The sequence below is a fragment of the Gopherus evgoodei genome, chromosome 2 (genome assembly GCF_007399415.2).
Source record: "Gopherus evgoodei ecotype Sinaloan lineage chromosome 2, rGopEvg1_v1.p, whole genome shotgun sequence".
NCBI lineage: Eukaryota > Metazoa > Chordata > Testudines > Testudinidae > Gopherus > Gopherus evgoodei.
The window spans coordinates 162,483,245-162,503,475 of record NC_044323.1 but is presented as its reverse complement, the minus strand read 5'-3'; the positions used below and the strand labels follow the sequence as shown (position 1 = coordinate 162,503,475).

Here is a 20,231-nt window from a genome sequence, read left to right as displayed (position 1 = left end):
AAGGTTTTTAAAATGTTTAAGGTTCTTTTAAAATTAAATTAAAATGCAGAGCCCTCCCGGACCGGTGGCCAGGACCTGGGCAGTGTGCCACTGAAAATCACCTTGCGTGCCACCTTTGGCACCTGTGCCATAGGTTGCCTACCCCAGTATAGACTGATGTCATTCTTGCCCTGTGTCAGCAGTAGTAAGCCTTTGTCCCAGTCCAGAGCACCATGGATTATAAAGCAATTGAATGTGCATGTTGTTCTTCAGCACTGGCTCACAACATTGTTATGTTATCTGTTAGCTGGTGAGGTAGTCCAGGATTGCTCTATGATCCTCTGTGTTATCAGAAATCTTCAATTAAAGCTGACTGGTGACTAACAGCTGCATACCACATGAGAGAATTCTAGAAATCACTATTAAAGAAATTGGACTGTAGGAGGCACAGCAATTTTGTTCTTAATGTGGCTTTTAATAAAAGGAAACCAGAAGCTAAAGAGTAAGTTCAGTGAATCTCAAATTCTTACTGAATCTAATCACAGCTTCATTTCGTCACTTACCTGTAAATAAGTAACTGCTATAGAGCTTACACTTAGAATACAGTATCCTCAGAGAAAAGCAGCACAAAGGCTGAGATGCAGCTACAATTTTAAAAACCCTCAATGCCTATTCTTGAAAAACAGTCCAGTCTTATTTCCATGTGTATGCATTTCAGAACTATAACTTCATTCACCAACTGCTTTCACGTGGATTCAGATGAATAATGATGGCCCTCCATTTGGCAAAGCAAGTCATCATGTGTTTCAGTTCCATTGACTTTAATGAGACTTAAGCAGATGGTTTAAGCATGCATTTCTAAGAGATATACCTATCTCCTAGAACTGGAAGGGACCTTGAAAGGTCATCAAGTCCAGCCTCCTGCCTTCACTAGCAGGACCAAATACTGATTTTTGCCCCAGATCTTTAAGTGGCCCCCTCAAGGATTGAACTCAAAACCCTGGGTTTAGCAGGCCAATGCTCAAACCACTCAGCTATCCCTATTCAGTAAAGCACAACATCTGCTTAGGTACTATACTGAATTGGGGCCTAACAAAAGCAAGAAACCAAAAGCTGAACTCGGAGGATACACAAGGCTCAGAGAGCGAGGCTTCCTCTCCCATCACTAAGCTTAACTCCATTTAAAATAATCATAACACAAGAAATCCTCTGTCCATTTCTTGTTCACTCATCTCTAGGTTCAAATCATTCTGAAAAAAAGGAAAGTGTTCTCCCTCCTGATATGGCTACCAGTTCTGTATCACTCCTCTTTCAGGCACTGTTCAGAGTGAGCCTTTTTGCTGCACAGGCACAAGGATACAGAGGGGCAGGAGATGAGACTGACTTTGCAAGTCTCTTGGATTTGCACTCCCTGACTTCTTGATGAGCTTAGTGTCCTGGTCCATATTGTCATCATTATGATGTCATCACCTTGAAAAGCAGTTTCAAAGTGTTCGCTAGCACTAAGTAACTTAATGGGCACTTCTGTTTTCTAGCCAGTCATAAGCCAGTATGTTTTAAAGCCCAGGATGTCTTCACCATGCTTCTGCACTTGAGAAACTCAGAGACGAATATCTTTCCCCCAATTAAAAAAACCTAAATAATGCATAAAAAGGGAGAGGTTAGAGCACAGCACTGGGAGTTGGGATTCTTTGGGATCTATTCAAATTGTGCCCCAGCTCCCTAAGCCCTCTGCAAGCTTAAATAATGATAATATTCACCTTCCTCACAGGGAGCACTTATGAAGATTAATGTTGATAAGACACAAATGCCACACATTGTTAGTCTAAGCTGCATAACTCAATGAAGCAGGTAGTCTTATGTCCAATGAGGACTTTTATTTTGAAAATCATTTTTAGGGGACATTTCACCTTTTTGTAAGGTGAGTGTTAACACACAGGACTGGGAAGGGTTCACTGCAAAGAAAAAGATGTTGCGCTGAACAGCCTACATGGCGTAACTCCACAGCGTAGATGGCAGGTGCTCAGGAGAACATGGTCAAGCCCACAGTTAATTTAACAAAGTCAGAATGGTGCAAGATGCACACGCAAAAGCTCAGACCTAAGAAGAAGTATAATGCCACCATCTTAAATCCTTGTTAGTCACAAGAAGTTTCAGCTCAGCTTTAACTCTTCATTTCTTTTGAGTGGTTGATATAATTAGTATTTAATTAGCTGATGGAAGAGAGCTTTTAAAGCCTATGGTCAGAGGGAACAAAAGTTATCTTTAGTGATTATCTCTGAGAACTCATGAAGGACAACTGACATCCCAGAGGGTGAAAGGGCAAACATAATACTACCTTTAAAAAAGGGAACATAAGAGGCCCTGGGGAATTCTAGGCCAGTCAGCTTAACTTTGATACCTGGAAAGATACTGGAACAAATTATTAAACAATCAATTTATAAGGATAACAGTCAGCATGGATATGCCAAACAAAAGCATGCTACCCCCCGTCTAATTTCCTTCTTTAACAGGCTTACTGGCCTAATGGATAAGCAATATAGGTGATACCTTGATTTTAGTAAAGCTTTTGACACAGTCCCCCCCATGACATTCTCATAATGAAAATTAGGGAAATGTGGCCTAGGTGAAATTACCATAAGGTGAGTATATAACTGGTTGAAAGTCCATACTCAAAGAGTAGTTATCAGAGCTAAATACTGGATTAGGTTTCCAAGGGACATCGTGGAATCCCCGTCACTGGAGACTTTTAAGTTAGGCAAACCCCTCTCAGGACTAGGTCTACTTGGTCCTGCCTCAGCACAGGGGCTAGACTTGATGACCTCAAGGTCCCTTCCATCCCTACATATCTATGAAAAGTTGCTTGGCAAAGTTACATTAATTTACATAAGTCACTAGCCTGTTCTGATCATTTTACTTCTAGCGAGGAGGCAGGAGGTTCCTCAGCCTGTACAATGACTGCGCTACCCTAGGTCACTAGAGAATTTGAGGAACAGGAGCTAAGCTGTGCCGTTAATTTTGTAAGGTTACAGCAAATGGAGTATTTTTCTGGTACAATTTTTGTCTAGCTAATTCCATCTTAGCAAAGAAGCCTTTTCCTTCCTGGAACTTTTGTACCCATACTCATGTTCCCTTTCAAAAACAAAGTTTCTGCTAAATCTTAGATTTCTTCTGTGAGCCTGAAGCAGTAATTTCTGGGAAAATTTTAAGCACATTATAGAGATGCAGCTAGGACCCAACAGCAATTGCACTAAGGATTTAACATTCCTAGCACCAGGGTATTTAAACTGTGCACTAAATTAAAGGAGCACAAATTCCCAGAACAAATAGGTGTTTCCTCTCTCTGCTCCTCCAGGGAAAATAATTAACTGTGACAGCAATGGCAGTTACTTGGCAAACTTCTCACACATTATATAAAAAAATATTCTGCCGTGAAGCATGCAGGTTAGAGGAAGTGCTAGTGTAAGCCACACACCTCCTGGGTGCGGTGTTCTGTCCTATCTAGTGGCACCAAGACCACTTGGAGAGAGAGAAAATGAGTCTGCTCTACAGCCTTGGCTAACATGCACTTTAGCTCATGCACTAAGCTTCAAAGGTCCCAGATCCGATCCCACCTGATGACTGGGGTCTGTTGGTGTTACACTAGAATAACATTAATTCTCAGAAGCACTGGTAGCATCAACCATTGTTTAATCCATGAATGATGTACCATTACTTCCTGCAGACATTCAGTCCTTGTAACCAGATCTCCCCCCTTATATTAGCATAGAACTGGAGGCTGCTTACAAGATAGTGACAAACTAGAGCATAGCTTCTGCTCTTTGGAATCAGATTCAACCTTATATCCAAAACTGCGTTAGCTAGGCCTGGTTGGTCTCTGCCTGATAGGAGGCACTGATTGCTATTAAACACAGTCCTCCAATCCAAAACATTTATTGGCCCGGACTGATTATTCTGCTCTTCTGGAGTAGCCCAGAGTACATTTTCTAGACTGCCAACCACATGCATGATTATGAGGATGGATCCGAACGCTTGAAGAGGTGAGCTGACTCCAGCAGAATTCAGGTGCACTAAGAACGTAGAATCTGCAGACATACATCTTCCAACGCACTGACATAGAGAATGCCAGGCTGGATGGCTTCAGGAAAATGGGGTCATTTTTCTAAGAGCAAAAGGCTAACGGGTTCACAGAACTTGGTCTGCTCCAAGCCATCTCAAAAGTAGCATCAACCACCTTTCAACATCATGAATATCACCATTTCCATGTCATTTGCTGCCTTGTCTTATGAGGATCTGCTGCAAGGACAGAATTCCAGGTATGGTGCTTTGGTTATAACAGGTTCCATTTATAGTTTCACACAAACTTTAAAGAAAGTCACTTCCAACTTCTTACTTTAAAATTATTTTTAAAACTTGCCAGTTTCTCTTATCATACACAGTAATGACTACTTAATTTCAGATGTGGTAGCCCCCCTGGTTAAAGGCAGATGTTTTACCTCTCCCCTCCACAGTGCACTGTACAGAACCACCAGTTATGCAGATTATAGTGGAATACAAAACTGCATTATGTGAAAGGACATTACAATTAAAAAGTGGATTTTCACCCCAATTTGCCATGAAAAAATCATTTCCAAATGTTTCTTGCTAGGATCATTCTGCCATCTCTCATTTGCACCACTGCCTTCTTAGAGGCGGAATTCAAAAGCTCCCAATTGTGTTCTTTATTACCGCTCCCCCACATAAAACATCACTGAATAGCTCTTCACTATATAAAAGAAAACAGTGTGAAGTTGCCATATTGACTCATTGCTAATATGGTCTCTTCCACCAATACTTCAAGACAGTACTACAGCGTGCACCAAAAAGACACAGAACAATACACATCAATCTCAATGACTAGAGTGATGAAGCTGTAAATAATACCCAAGAATAGTAGTCCAAGAGCCTGAAGACTTGTACTTGCTGTGTGTTACAATGTCTTTGTAACTAACAGAAATTCCAGCTGTTTAAGAAGCCATGGGGCAGCAGGTGGCATCTACAGACACACATTTGGTGTAGTACAGAAAAGTCTGTTCCATACAACGGTTTCCTCTCCTGCTGATGAAAAGCACGTAGACACCTACAGAGGCAAAAGCACTTTGTTTGGCAATGTCAGAATTCCATAGCTGTCTGTACATTCATTGGCCTGGAACAACAACCTGAAAATTCAGGACTTCCTTCATTTGTCCACAGTCAAGTTATCATTTGTTGGGTTTAAAAAAAAAATTAAAGTATAGTCAGACTTTATTGCTTTTCATGGTCAACAGCAGTCAGAAGCAGGCTGAAAATTAAGCCTAACCAGAGCGCTTTTGGATGTCCTTAGCAGGCCTTGAGTTGTTACCATTTGTCTTTCACAATCCCTTTTTTTCCAGTTTTTCCAGTATGGCCTGGATTCTATGAACAGCCTCCTTCCTAGCCTGTCGAACATTGTCCTGGCCATGAGTCTCTATGGAATCCAGTTCCAACAGCTCCTTGGTCAGCATTTCCTCCAGGAGCCGGTATGCTTTGTCTGTTTTTTTTCCTACAAATTCATCCACCTCTTGCTCCAACTGCTCAACCTCCTCCATAACTTGCATAACTCTTTGAATCCCTGGCTGAATTCCCAGGGAGTTTGACAAAGGCTGGTCGCTGGGTTTAAAACCTGCATCCTGGTTCAAAGGTGGTTTCCTAGGTACATTATTATACATTTGGGGCTGTGCGCTGTATTGCACTTTGGGATTGAAATGGGATGGTCTGGTGTTGAACTGAATTGACTTATGATCATTCATAGTCCCAGAGGGCTGCTGATTGACTTCTGGAAAGTAGTTGTGGTGGTTTGCTCCTTGGTCTGGTTTGTCATAAGTAGCATCCTAAATCAGAAACAAGCAGAGGTTTCAAAATTTGTTTCCTTCAACACCAGTTTTCTTATCCCACATCCTGCATCAAAGAGGGAATGCAAGCAGATCTCTGAGCAGCAGGGCCAGTCTGCCTCCCTGCTCATTTGGAAGATGTGCATGCCCAGGATGGCAGTGCAAAAAGGGTTCAGGCAATGGAAGTTACTAAGGATGAGGCCTGCACTTTGAGACTGTCATCCATCATGATGTCATAATATACGGTGACCTAATAACATGAAACTCGCATAACTTTCTTACATAAGCATTGCTGCCCATAAACAAGCCCAAAAAGGAATGCTCAAAGACAGCTACTGCTCAAGTCTTTGACCTATTTAAGAACAAAGTAGTGAGAGGAACCACATCTGGTTCACAAAACTCTGTGTCTGCAGAATGACAATGCGACAGCTGTGAAACAGCCCATAGTCGGGTCAGGATTATGCTGCTACAGCTATGTTTAACAATGATATTTGCTAGCAGAATTCTAGCACAATTCCTCTGGTAAGTGTTGATGTATTTCAGAGGATCATGAGAGATACTCTGTTTCCAGGGAGCGTATTACACAATTTTATAATTATTCTCAGATGTCAAATTCATGGCCATGCTATTCAAAAAATCCACATTAGAACCTTGTTAGCAAGTACTTTGTCAACATAGTTGTACCTTCCAGAGATCTGATCCTGGTGTGGCCAGGGCCTCTAACTGTAAAGAGGAGAATGGTGAGACTAGGAAGGAACAGAATCTGTTATTCCCACAACATTAATTTTTAGCGAAGTCTCTAGTAAAGGATTCCTGTGCCCAGGAGTTCACTTGGACAGGAACACAGCAACTGCGTGTGGATCAGGACAGGTCCTTCTAGCCCAGTCTCCTGGCTCCCAGTGACCAGTACCAGACGCTTCAGAGGAAGATGCAAGAAACCTTGCAGCAGGCAGATATGGGATAATGTGCCTCCCATAAAGGTCTCATCCTAATCCCTGCTAATGAGAGACTATTTTAAAACCTGGAGCATGAGATCTGATATCCCTTCCAATACCTCCTTTTAGTTTTTTGCATTAAGTATAACTCTGAAAATTCTTTATGGATATTTAAGTTAATGGATCTAAAAGATGATTATGAGAATTCCTAGTTTTTATTCGTTTGTTTCTATGTAGTATGAACTCATTACTTTAACAGAGGGGGAAAAGGTGAATGCACTTCAAAGAGATGAAAAATACATGTGTTTTTCAGGGAGGCAGTGTAATCTAGTGGTCTGATCACACAGACCGGCAGTCAGAGAGCTCATCCTGACTGACAGACTCACTCTACAATTATTTAGCATTGTACAGCATTCTGAAGTTGTAAAAGCAGTACGTAAATACCAAACAGTACTGGATTTCCAAGCAAGATCTCTTCTTCCTTGCGCCAGCAGGAGCTAAAAGCACTGTAAAAGGAGCAGGCTTAGCTTCTGGGGAAGGGGTTTTTGCACTGCTGTGCAGTGGCCCACATGGCTGAGTTAAGATAGGCACCAGTAAGTGTCAAAGAATCTTGAAAGCATTAAATCTGTACCTTTGTGTCATGAGCTGGAGGATGAGGAGAAGGAGCTCCATTGCCAGGCCAGGATGGAGATGATTCTGAAATAAATGGACTTCCTTGGGGTGTTGAAGCAGCAGGCCAGGCATAACGTGGCTGCATTCCATAGATGCCAGAGGAAGCCCATGATTCATCCTGGGGTCTTGGCTGTGGTGGTGGCCCTTGCTGTGGAATGCCAGGGTTGCTATCCCCTCCATATGGATAGTGCGGGACAGGCATACCTGGGGTCTGCAGGAAGAGGGAAATGAACGTAATACCTTCAAAGTCATGTTCACTCAGCCATTGAAAATATGTGTTGACGTGCTTCTCCACTCCTACTAAACACTCCTTGTTAAGAGCCACAAAGACCAGCTACCTTGGCTCTGCCATCTCAGCCTATTAATTCTGAGTCCTAGGCCAAGGGAATGGTTACACATCTTTATAAGAATGGGCATGGTTGGCTCTCTTGGCCATTTATGTAGTTTAGCTGCAGTCTAAGTCAGCACAGTGTCAGTCAAAATACTGGGCTGTGTTGCAAGAGATGAGAGACCTGGGGCATGAGATGAGCCTTGGGATAAACATTTCCTGTGCTGGAGCCAGGAGCAGCAGCTAAGTAGTGCACTTCTAGGGCTCAGACCTGAATGGCTGGTAGCTGGAGGGGCAGGCTGCCCTTAGGCAAGCATATGCCAACCTTTGCTCCAGAAGGGCTATATCCAATACTGAGCTGGGTTGTACTCACATCACCTCCAAGCATATTCCCAAAGGAAGCAGGTATTTCTTGTACTAGCTTCCTTACCGGTGGTGGGGAGTATCCTGGGGCCTGCCTCCTGAGAGAGGGACCTTCCGGAGGGCAGTCTGGTGGGGGATAATGCCAATGCGAGGCTGGCGATGGCGGTCGGTACATGCTCGGAGACTCTGCCGGGTAGGAGGCCCGAGGGTGCCCAGAAGAATAGTAAGTGTTTGACTGTGGCAGATTAGCATAGTGTGGTGCAGCCCCAGGGGCGCCATAGGCTCCATTTGTGTAGGGAGACTCCAGTCCCTGAAAAACAAGCAGAGAACATATTTGAGAGATGGGCACAGACTGAATGTGGGAGGGGCTGCGAGCACTTTGGAGGACAGGATTAGAATGCCAATTTGTCAAGAGCACTTTGAAAACTGGTCTGAACTAAGTAAGATAAAATTCAGTGTAGAGAAGTGCAAAGGACTGCACTTAGGAAGGAAAAAATGAAATGCAGAAATACAAGACGGAGAATAACTGAGTAGGCTGCAATACTGCTGAAAAGGATCCGGGGGTTACAGTGGGTCACAAATGGAATATGAGTCAACAATGTGATGCTGTTGTGAACAAGCCAAGTATCATTTGGGGATGTATTAACAGGAATGTTGGATGTAAGACATGGAAGGGAATTGTTCTGCTTTACTCAACACTGGTCAGAAAACTCAGCCAGAAAACTGTGTCCAGTTTTGGACCCCACACTTTAGGAAAGATGTAAACAAATTGGAGCAGTCCAGAGGGCAGCATTAAAATGATAAAAGGTTTAGAAAACCTGATCTCTGATGAAAGGTTGAAACAATTGGGCGTATTTCATTTTCAGAAGGCTGAGGGAGGATATGCTAAGTCTTCAGATATGTGAAAGGCCATTACGAAGAGGACAACACGCAATTGTTTTCCATGTCCATCAAGGGAAGGACAAGAAGAAAGGGGCTTAATTTGCAGCAAGGGAGATGTAGGTTGGATATTAGGAAAACATTTCTAACCAAGCATTACGTACTAGAAATAGGTTGAAAGGGAGGTTGTGGAATCCCCATCATTGTCTAACCTGTCCTTAAACTCCCAACCCCCTGTCTAGGTATACAGAAAGACAGGAGGCTGGGGGGGATAGACCATTAGACAACTTCCTGAGGGCCCTTCCAGCCCTCCATTTCTGTGATTCTACGAGTGGCCAAAGGCTCTAAGGTCTCAAATAGGAGCGGCAACAGAGCTGTGTAGGCGAAGAGTGGAATAGGTTTTAGGCAACTGTAAAATAGGGATTTTCGCCTCAAATGAGGAAATTCAGAGTTATGGTTTCCATAGCAACGGTACACAAACCAGTATGGAATATTAATACTGTTGCTGTGGGAACCATAATTCTTTCCTCACTTGAGTGATTAAAGTTTTACCATTAAAGTAGGAGAGGGGGGTTGCACTTGAAAATTAGTGGGTTGTTGAAAAAAAATCTAGGGTAGAAATTTAATTGTCTTCCTCTTAGCATGTCTTATTATCAAACATTACAGAGATTCCAATGAGAGGCTGACAAGAATGCTTTACAAACATTAAGCCTCTCCACCACCCCTGTAAGGCAGGTCAACACTACTTAAACTGTCGGGTGCTGCTCAGCACGCTACTTCTGGTCCCTACCTTGTGCCCCAGTATACTGATTAGCCCTCTACAAGCTTATCCACATCTCTGTTTCTGGTACTCCATGGCCCTAGAATCTCTGGAAAAGGTTGATTTCTATCACCCTGACAACCAAAGAGGTCAATCTCCTTTCCATTTCAACAGACCCTAATGACAGAATACCCCTTAGCACCAACAGCCCTCGTCCCTCCGCAACCCCCTCTCTAGTTCTCATGATCCCTGCCTTTATACCACACTTACAGCCAGTGAAGGATTTGCAACTACTACCCCACATCCTGATTTTCTGAACAACCACCACCTCTCCACATATTTATCAGTTTCAAAAAAGTTCCACACGCCTTTCCAGTTTTTGCTTCCACTTCCTGGTTGAACTGGCCATCAGCACTGATCGTCTATCTCAGAAGCATGCTTGTTTGTCATGCTGTATTGTCATGTCAGTCACAGAAGGACCATGATTACTGACTCTCCACATTTGACACTGATATTGGATTTGGAAAAGTAAGGAGATTCACATAAGAACCAAGATAAAGTTATACAATGTCATTGTGATACTCACAAGGTTATATTCTTCAGAAACTTGGCAACAAGAACCTTAATGCATTACATAAGAGTTGCTTACAGAGAGTACTTGGTGTCTACTGGTGGGATAAAGTAAGTAATGCTGATGTGTTACAAAGGACTGGCCAACGGACAGTAGGGACAATGATTTGAGAAATAAGGCTGAAGGTGTTTGGGTATGTTGTACAGATGTGAAAAGACATGGGCTGTCAAGCAATGGAAAAAATTAATCACGATTTATCACACGATTATACAATAGAATACCACTTATTTAAATATTTTTGGATGTTTTCTACATTTTCAAATATATTGATTTCAATTACAACACAGAATACAAAGTGTACAGTGCTCACTTTATATTTATTTTTGATTACAAGTGTTTGCACTGTAACAAAAGATAGTATATATCAATTCACCTAATACAAGTACTGTAGTGTAATCTCTTTATCATGAAAGTTGAGCTTACAAATGTAGAATTATGTACCAAAAAAACTGCATTCAAAAATAAAACAATGTAAAATTTTAGAGCCTGCAAGTCCATTCAGTCCTACTTCTTGTTCAGCCAATCGCTCAAACAAGTTTGAGATAATGCTGCCTGTTTCTTGTTTACAATGTAACCTGAAAGTGAGAACAGGTGTTCTTATGGCACTGTTGTAGGCAGTGTTTCAAGATATTTACATGCCAGATGCGCTAAAGATTCACATGTCCCTTCATGCTTCAACCACCATTCCAGGGGCTATATATCCATGCTGATGACACGTTCTGCTCGATAACAATCCGAGCAGTGCGGACCAACGAATGTTCATTTTCATCATCTGAGTCAGATGCCACCAGCAGAAGGTTGATTTTCTTTTTTGGTGGTTCAGGTTCTGTAGTTTCTATATTGGAGTGATGCTCTTTTAAGACTTCTGAAAGCATGCTCCACACCTCATCCCTCTCAGATTTTGGAAGGCACTTCTGATTCTTATACCTTGGGTTGAGTGATGTAACTATCTTTAGAAATCTCACATTGGTACCTTCTTTGCGTTTTGTCAAATCTGCAGTGAAAGTGTTCTTAAAATGAACAACATGTGCTGGGTCATCATCCGAGACTGCTTTAACATGAAATATATGGCAGAAAGTGGGTAAAACAGAGCAGGGGACATACAATTCTCTCCCAAAGAGTTCAGTCACAAATTTAATTAATGCATTATTTTTTTAACGTGCATCATCAGCATGAAAGCACGTCCTCTGGAATGGTGGCCAAAGCATGAAAGATCATACAAATGTTTAGCATATCTGGCACTTGCAATGCCGGCTGCAAAAGTGCAATGCAAATGCCTGTTCTCACTTTCTGGTGACATTGTAAAGAAGAAGAGGGCAGCATTATCTCTTGTAAATGTAAAAAAAATGTGTTTGTTCTGGAGACTGGCTGAACAAGAAGTAGGACTGAGTGGACTTGTAGGCTCTGAAGTTTTACATTGTTTTATTTTTGAGTGCAGTTATGTAACAAAAAAAAAATCTACTTTTGTAAGTTGCACTTTCACGATAGAGATTGCACTATAGTATTAGTATGAGGTGAATTAAATTTTTACAGTGCAAATATTTGTAATAAAAAATATAGACTTTGATTTCAATTACAACACAGAATACAATATATATGAAAATGTAGAAAAACATCCAAAATATTTAATAAATTTCAATTGGTATTCTATTGTATAAAACAGTGCAATTAAAACTGCGATTAATCTTTTTAATCAAGATTAATTTTTTTGAGCTAATCGTGTGAGTTAACTGTGATTGACAACCCTAGGAAAAAAACATATTCCTAGATAAGCCCTTGACGGGACACCACTTGGTGGAAGAGGGAAAAGAGGACAGCAGATGACATAGAAGAAAACTATTGACATGGATGTTGCTCTATAGAACAGACTACAATGGAGCAAGAAATGTGGAAACCCTGCTCAGGGCCGCGGTAAGCTGTGACCATATGTGCAAGCTGCCCAGTTTCTCTTCAGAAAGTGCATTTGTGGTCCTTGAAGTCATAATCCCACTCCCTGCTTTTCCAGCCCTACATTTCTCCCTCACAGAACATTCTGGAAACTTTACCAGTGTTGAGCACTGAGCATGCTCCTTTATGGCCAGGAAGTACTCTGCCAAGGACACAGCTTTACTCCCAGTGTCTGGCCTGTTCTTCCTAACCCATGTCTGAACATCACGTGGGAGGATCTCCAGGAACTGCTCTGTGATTAGCATGTCAGCAATCAGTGCTGCACTCTTGCTTTTGGGTTGGATCCACTTGTGGCACAGCTCGGATAATTGAGCATAAGCCTCCTGGGGTCCCTCTGCCTCCTGGAATCGGAACTCCCTAAACCTGTACCGACACATTTCTGCACAGTCCTCAGTCCCACTTACATCACTGCAATGAGTCTCTTGGACTTGCCTTGGGAGACACAGACTCATACATAGGGGCCACTGGTCTTTCAGCCACCGATACACCCTCTGAATGTGTATCCAGAATGAGCACGATGACTCTATGTGGTCTGGAGACGTTACGTGAGGGGGGAGTGCTTCTCCAGGTTTGATCTGGGAGCTCAGAGACAACTTGTTAGCTCTCTTTTCCAACTCCAGGAGAAATTGCTGAAATTTTGTTTCTGCCTCCTCCCACCTTTTCTCTGCCTCCTTGCGCCTCCTCTCCCCTTCCAGAAGCTGGAGGAGGAGCCACTTCACCAGATCATCTCTTTCCTGAGAGCCTGTATCCTGTTTTGAGTGTGAGCAAGCAGCTGCAACACCCTGGATCAGACTGTCTCCTCCAACATCCCTATCTACATGCAGTGGAGAGGATTCAAAACCTTTCAGTGAGTCTTCTCCTTCCATCACCACCACCTCTTCTTCTGGCTGTGGAGCTGTGGCCATGTCCCTCTCCAGTGGATGATCTTATTCCATCATCACTACTTCCCCCTGTCGTGGACAGTCTCCCTGCTTTACCTCTTCCAGGTGCAGCAGGTGCTGTGCTGCAGCACCTTCCAACTTGCCTTTGCTCTTCAGCCCTGCATCCTCAAGTACATCTCTCTCAGCTAGCTTTTTTGGGGGGCACCTTCCCCCTCAATCTGGCATTTTTCCTATAGTAATTGTGTATTTTCTCTTGCCCAGAGAAAGGGATGGTATACTCTGCCCTCACTGTTATATGCAAGTTTCTTTCAGCCCTCAAAATGGGCTGTCTTGGCTTCAAGTTTCTCTGACCCAAATTGGAGTTTTGGCAACTTGTAGCTGTTTTTGGAGTGCCCACAGTCGGTGGTCACAGGGGCCTTTAAAATCATGCTGGAAGCCTTCAGCCTTGAAATCTCTCCCTGGTCTTACTACATACATCTTGGTCAGATGCAACATGCATATGTAATAATGGTGGTCAGTGACACACACCAAGGCTCTTAGCAACGAAGCACAGGAAGCAATGACAGAGGGACTGGAATGTAGTGACATCCACATGACAGTTGGAGACGGTCAGTTTTGTTCTGAACAGGTACATTGGTAGAAGAGTCTGGTATAGGACTAAGATGTGGGAGGCTAAAGTTACTGTCTGTGGAAAAGCAGTGTTTATAACCTAACCCCTCTCTGTACCTAAATCTGCTACATTGAAAAAAGCATTTGTTAGTTTTGTCTCATCGTCACAGTATATTTCGTCTTTAGAGGAAGAGAGGGCCACAGCGGTCACAGCAATAGAACTTTAAGAAGTTGCTGACTTTATAATGGTTACATTCTCAAGACAAAAATTTGAATAAATTAAGATTATTTTGGAGGGGAGAATAAACTAATAACCTTAACTATGCATTAGCAAAATTTTGTTTGGAAACATCCACGCAACTTAGATACTAAATATCTTAAAGCAGGTGATCTGGTGAATTAATATTTACTGATGTGGCTAGAACACAATGAGGTCCTGGTCTCTGACTCAGGCTCCTTGGCACTACTATAATACCAATAATAAATAATACTAACATCCCAAGAAGAGTGAGTCATGGGACCGGAGAGCAGAGAAAAAGTACTGTGCTCTGTCAGTTCCTTTTCTTCTGCAGGCAAGTGGGAGTACAATGAATAGTGCTTGACCTCTACCGAGGATTAGACTATTCTTTTAAATTATTTAAAGCGTCAGCCATTCTTACAGATTATCAGTGTCTCTGTTGGTAAATTTGCTGGGCAGGCATTTCTCTACCTACACAACTGGGGCCGTTTATTTTGTTAATCTCTTTAAAAAAAGAGGAAAGTCAGAGGAGTCGTTCTCAAGCACTAAATTCCCATCCTCTTCCCCTCCATTGGAGAATCCATTGAGTTCCTAGATTGTGCTGGCTGTAATCCAACTAGCAGCTGGGACCAGACTCTTTCCCTACATGCACATCACATATGCATTCCCAATCGTGAGGTTTGCTAAACACTTTCCATAATCTCATGCCTAATGCAAGTCCTGTCATTTATAATGACTACAGCTGGCTGACATTTTTCAAACAATTTATCCCAATTAAAAAAAATATGGCCTATTTGAAGAGGGAATTTTTTGCAAAAAAATTCTCTTAGTTGGAAGAAAAAATTAACTGTTTTTCATTTTGTTTTTCCTATCCCCACCTTTTTCCATTTTGCCAATGAATAAGGAAGGTGGAAAGGAAATTGCTATCCATTTTTTTTTTAATGTTGAATAAATGAAGTTGCTCCTTTTCAAAAGCTAGGAATTAATATGACACATTTTCTGAAAAAATGTTTGTCATCTTTTAATAGTGCTAATACTGACTTTGCCTATGAATAAGTGTTATTATTCCAATATTCCTCATTAGAAATATGTCTGATTTGTAGTGCATTAAGCATCACAAGGCCCATTGTGCGAGGCACTACTCACCCACACTTGCCATTGCATTTATACTATTTCCAAGTAGCAACCGTTTGAACTGTGCGTATCCAAAGATTCAAGTTGCTTTTCCTACATGGCTTGTGTTTTTACAGATTTTACTGTACATCCAAGTTCATCCAAGGAACATGAATCACACCTTATCCATAGTCACTGGGGTGAGGACGTTAGTCTTCCCAAAACAAAAAAAGCTCTTTCCTCTTCAACAAAATAAAAATTGCACTAACACTGTCAGATAAGAAACATGGTCACACTGGTTCTTAAAAAAGAAGTGTTAAGTCCTTAGAGAATGACTGCTCCAAGCACAATCATGATGGGAAACCAAATTCATATTGTAACACGAACCCTAGCGCATCTTATCCTACAGGAGCATAAGATGAGATTTTACTGTTATACTTTAAGCAGATGAGATGTAAGTGCGAAACCCTAAAGCAGCACGTGCTTTGTAATTAGCTAAATAACATTTTCCAATGAGAGGAGTGTTCAAAAAGAACATACCAGATTGATATTGTACAGAGTAGGGCTTTATAAACAGGGTCTCCAGCCTTACCAATGTTGTATCTGCTTTAGTGGCAAGATCAGAGCTAATTTCCAGCTGGCAGGATAAAGAACCCAGAAGAATTTACTCAGTACCAGGGGGCAAGAATTCCAGATATGAATCAAGGATGGGCAGGGAGAGAAGGACAAGGAAAAGTCTACTCTGCCCACAGCTTTCAGGAGTTTCTAGGGTGATCTAATGGTTAGGGCAGAGGAGTGGATTCTATTCCTACTTCCATCACTGACGCAGTGTGTGACTGCAGGCAAATCACTTTGTCTGTCTGTTCCTCGGTTTCCCTATTTATAAAACAGAATAGAAACCTGCCTAACACATGACTGTTTTAAGAGTCAGTAAAGCATTTTGGGATCTTTGACTGAAAAACACTAGAAGAGTCATTTGGGATTATTAATTTAGTTGGACCACTGATATAAAAATTACCCAAAATTACTGTCAGTTCATTGGCAACAGGACACAGTGCATTTCATATCAAGCAGCTGGAAGTCACCAACACTGACAGCGAAGGAGATTAATACATTTGCACTGAGCTTCAACAATTAGCTAAAGAGTTTCAGGCATGGATGCTAAAGTAGCTTAAAGTTTCAATTTCCAATTTAAACCCAATTTAATATTTTCGCATAAGTGTGTGGGATTTCCTCAGGCTAATGCAGCCAGGAGAAAGGGGTAAAGGAACCAAGTGTTTAGGAATATCGCCTACATGGGATTCTTGGGTCCTTTCTTTTCAAGGGAAGCCAGCCCTTTAGTACTGGAGTACTGGCTTGAACCTCACCCCAACAAAACAAACTTTTCAGTTGCAAAAGAAACAAGAGGAGAAGAGTTGCCCTTCTACTATACCTGGCTTTGTAACTCAGGTCCAGCAGGGTACGGACTTGGGTAGGGGGCTCTAGGCTGCACCGCAGAGTTCCAGTAGGTGGAACCATATCCAGGATAAGGAGGCTGCTCCTAAGAAGGAAAATAAAACAACTCGTTTTTTGATAGCAATGGTCACAGTCCAAGGGCAACTGCACCTTTATTCCTCCTCCATGATCCAACAAGGGCCCCTGCTCTCAGATATCTGGCTCCCCAGCCATCACCTCTCTTGAGCAGAGATACACGTCTGTCCCCCCTTACTTCCAGGCTGCCTACACTGTGATTTCCCCAGCGAAGTCAGACTGCCTAAGCAAGCCTGCTTTACTTTTCTCCTCAGAGGCTACAAACAGTGTAATTGCCCAAAATGAAGCTACCACACAGCTCTAAGCAAGCAGATTTTATTCTTAAGGTAAAAATCATTACAGAGAAAAGATATAAAAACAATAAAAAAAACCTACATGCATTCTAATAAGCTTACCAGAGATGTCCCCCTAACTCCAAAAAGGCTTCTGGCAGATGAACAGTCCTTCCAACCCCAACACAGGAGTTCTTCTGTGGCCACAAGTTCATAACAGCTTTTGCTCAGAACAAGCGCACCCCCCTTTCCCCGCCTGCAAATCTGAGAGTCAGTCTTGTATCCAGTTTTGGATTCTGAGCTTGTCCTCATGTAACAGGCGATCAGCAGACAATGCACTTCTCCTCAGGGCCAGCTTCTAAAAATTGGGTGAGAAGGCACCTTCCCCTCCTCCCACGTATTTCCCAGCAAGCCCACTTAATTTGGTTTGTCTAGCACCCCATTCCAAAGAGTCCTCTGAAGCTCATAGCACTTCCCAGGGTTTACATTAATCCTGTCCCCCCATGAAAGAAGCTGCATATAATCCCACAATAATACTGTACATAAAATTTAGCATTTTTTATACAATCAACTCCTAGGATACTTAAACTTCATTTAAGTGAGGTTTGCCCAGGAAATTGCCATATCGGTCACAGTAATGAATAGAAGTCTCCCCATTAGGGAAAGAATGGGGAACAGTTCATTCCAGTGGATAACGAGGAACAGCAGCCCAAGCTCATTAAAGATACAGTGGCCACAAACAGCCACAAGAACTCATGCTGCCCATTTGCTATCAGTGATGCACAGATGCAGTTAACTCTTCAGCATGAATATGCTCCTCTTGGAATGTGCTCACTGACATTCATGCTAGGTACTGCTGCAAACAACACTTTTATACCCCTCCCCCCTGCTGTCCTTGCCTTTGCTATATTCAAGCTTAAGGGGTGCCTTTCATTGTGAGAGCTGGCTGCTGGCAGCCAGGATCAGCCTGACATCAGGAATTGATGTGGAACACTAACAAGCCTTGCTCTGAGCTGTACACAGCAACACAGCCACTGCTGCAATCTTCATTTCCAGGAACCTGGTTGTGCTTAGGGTGAATCAGAGTGTTCACATCTTACTGTGACAATAAAGCTAGGGAAATTGTTCCTGTCTGACATCCTTTTCAGCACTGGACTGTAATCCACAGTCCTTCTCTAGCACCTTCCATCAGGGGATCTTAAATTGCCTTACTAAACAAATTAGCTTCACAGTTCTCCTGGGAAGAAGTTACTCCTCTAATTGTACAGGATGCAATGAGATTGCCAACCTGCTTTGTTCCTCTGAGCTCATATTGTGGGGTTCTGTACAGAGAAAGGAATTGAAAGAGACACAACTCCTTTCTAAAAGCATGTTTTAACATGTCTTCAAGCAAGTTCTGCTCTCAGCATACCTCTCACAGCTTACAGGAGGACAAGCTCCCAAGCTTGTGATCCCCAACGCTCAGACCAGGGCAGGGTGCTGGCAGCATGCAATTTACAGAAGTTGGATGCTCTGGGTAATTTCACTTTTGACCATGAATAAAACCCTGCGTGTTCTAAACTCTAAAGTAGATGAATTAACCTTTGTAGTCCAACAAGCAGTGTTAACTCTAGAAACCACCATTTGATCCACTGGTTCCATGTTGCTTAGGATTGGAAAATTCAACTCTCATTCTGTTTTTCTGATGTCTCTTTCCCTTCTATGGTTCTTCCTGTCCAAAGTCACATAAAGAGTGAGTTACCGGATCCCACTACCCTGGATAGCGCCAATGCACCAGCCATACTTCATCACCCCTTTGCCTGCCTGAAGGATTCTGAGATGATATGTACTTGGCTACCATCACAGTGATGTCTAGACCAACTTACCTTAGGAGAGAGACTCTCTTTAGCCTGGTGACCCACCTGCTAAAAGGACCAAATTAAAATACATCCACAGTCTGTTACCTCTTTGCTTTGAACTGCATGAAAAATGAGTTGTTTAGGGGACAAGGTTAGTGATGGGAGGGGATGAGTGCAGACTTAGGAAAGAGCACATGATCCACATTCATGCATACCCATTGCCCCATAGGCGTGAAAAGTGGCAGCACTAGAACTAGCAGAAGATTAGACAATGTCTAATAAAAAATATGCAGAGAGAATTCATAGATATGTTGCAGTGCTGGGAATCATAGAATATCAGGGTTGGACCTCAGGAGGTCATCTAGTCCAACCCCTGCTCAAAGCAGGACCAATCCCCAACTAAATCAAGGAAGGAAGAACCTGTCTGAACAGTATGCTGTTTGTAACTCTAACATACACTATAAGGGCCTGAAAGTATATTAAGATGTCACCTATTTTCAAATCATCACACAATGTAATTACAAGCTTTTCCAGGCTTCCTACCACTCCAGACTAGCTGCCAAAACCAGAATTCCTCCCTCTCTGGGTTTTGAGGTGGCATGACACAGAGGTGCTTTCCAGTAGCTGTAGGCGCAAGACTCTAACTTAGTGCACCAGTGTGACTGTGGCAAGCTGGCCTTAAGGGCAAGTAGATGCAGAGTCGGCTTGAGTACAGAGAAACAGCAAGAGAAATGCGTAATCGGTTAGAGTAGTTCAAAGGATTCAGGAACACAGCAGCAATTTAGCTTAACTGCACATCGGAGCAGTCATCTCTTCGGCACCAGGCTAGTGACAGACCACAACACCTGGGACATCTGCACCCCAGAGTCCTGCCCCAGCTCCCTTCAAGAGTGCTCACAAGGGACACCCACACCCCTGGTTTCTAGGGCAGGACCATGCCTGGGGATGCCCCCAGACACGCTCCCCTCCCAGCTCCTAGGGGCCCTTCCAGGCTCTGGGCAGGACCACCCCCCACAGATCTCGCTCCACTCCCCAGGGGATCGCAGTTACCTGGGGGCCGCCGCCGCCCCGGCCGGACCGCTCCCAGCCGCTCCCCCCGCCGGGGCAGTAGCTGTCCCCGGGCCAGGCCGGCGCCGGGCCAGCCCCGCGGTGCTGCGGGCACGCCCGGGGCTCCATGCCCCAGGGGCTCGGGGGCGGCTCCGGCTCCGGCCGAGCCCGCTCCGCCTCCGGCCCGTAGAGCAGCCGCCGCAGGGCGGACATTACCGGCTCGCTGCCACGCTACCGCGCCTGCGCGAAACCCGCCGCTGCAGCCAATCTCCACCAGGGATACAACATTTACCCGCATCGTGTCCACCTCAGCCAATAGCC

General features: G+C 43.3%; 1 protein-coding gene across 2 annotated transcripts; it reads right to left on the bottom strand.

Moving 5' to 3' along the window:
- Window positions 1-4,304: 4,304 nt before the first annotated feature.
- Window positions 4,305-20,123, bottom strand: BAG4 (BCL2 associated athanogene 4). 2 transcript variants are annotated; one of them, XM_030552181.1, is made up of 5 exons: window positions 19,914-20,123; window positions 16,656-16,763; window positions 8,233-8,475; window positions 7,434-7,685; window positions 4,305-5,867 (listed from the first exon to the last, which is right to left on the bottom strand). In XM_030552181.1, exons 1-5 carry the CDS (start codon window positions 20,121-20,123, stop codon window positions 5,370-5,372), a joined length of 1,311 nt encoding a protein of 436 aa, XP_030408041.1. In that variant the 3' UTR covers window positions 4,305-5,369. The 2 variants fall into 2 exon arrangements, with proteins under 2 accessions (XP_030408041.1, XP_030408042.1); XM_030552182.1 differs by lacking the exon at window positions 19,914-20,123 and adding an exon at window positions 17,149-19,905.
- Between the last annotated feature and the right edge of the window lie 108 nt (window positions 20,124-20,231).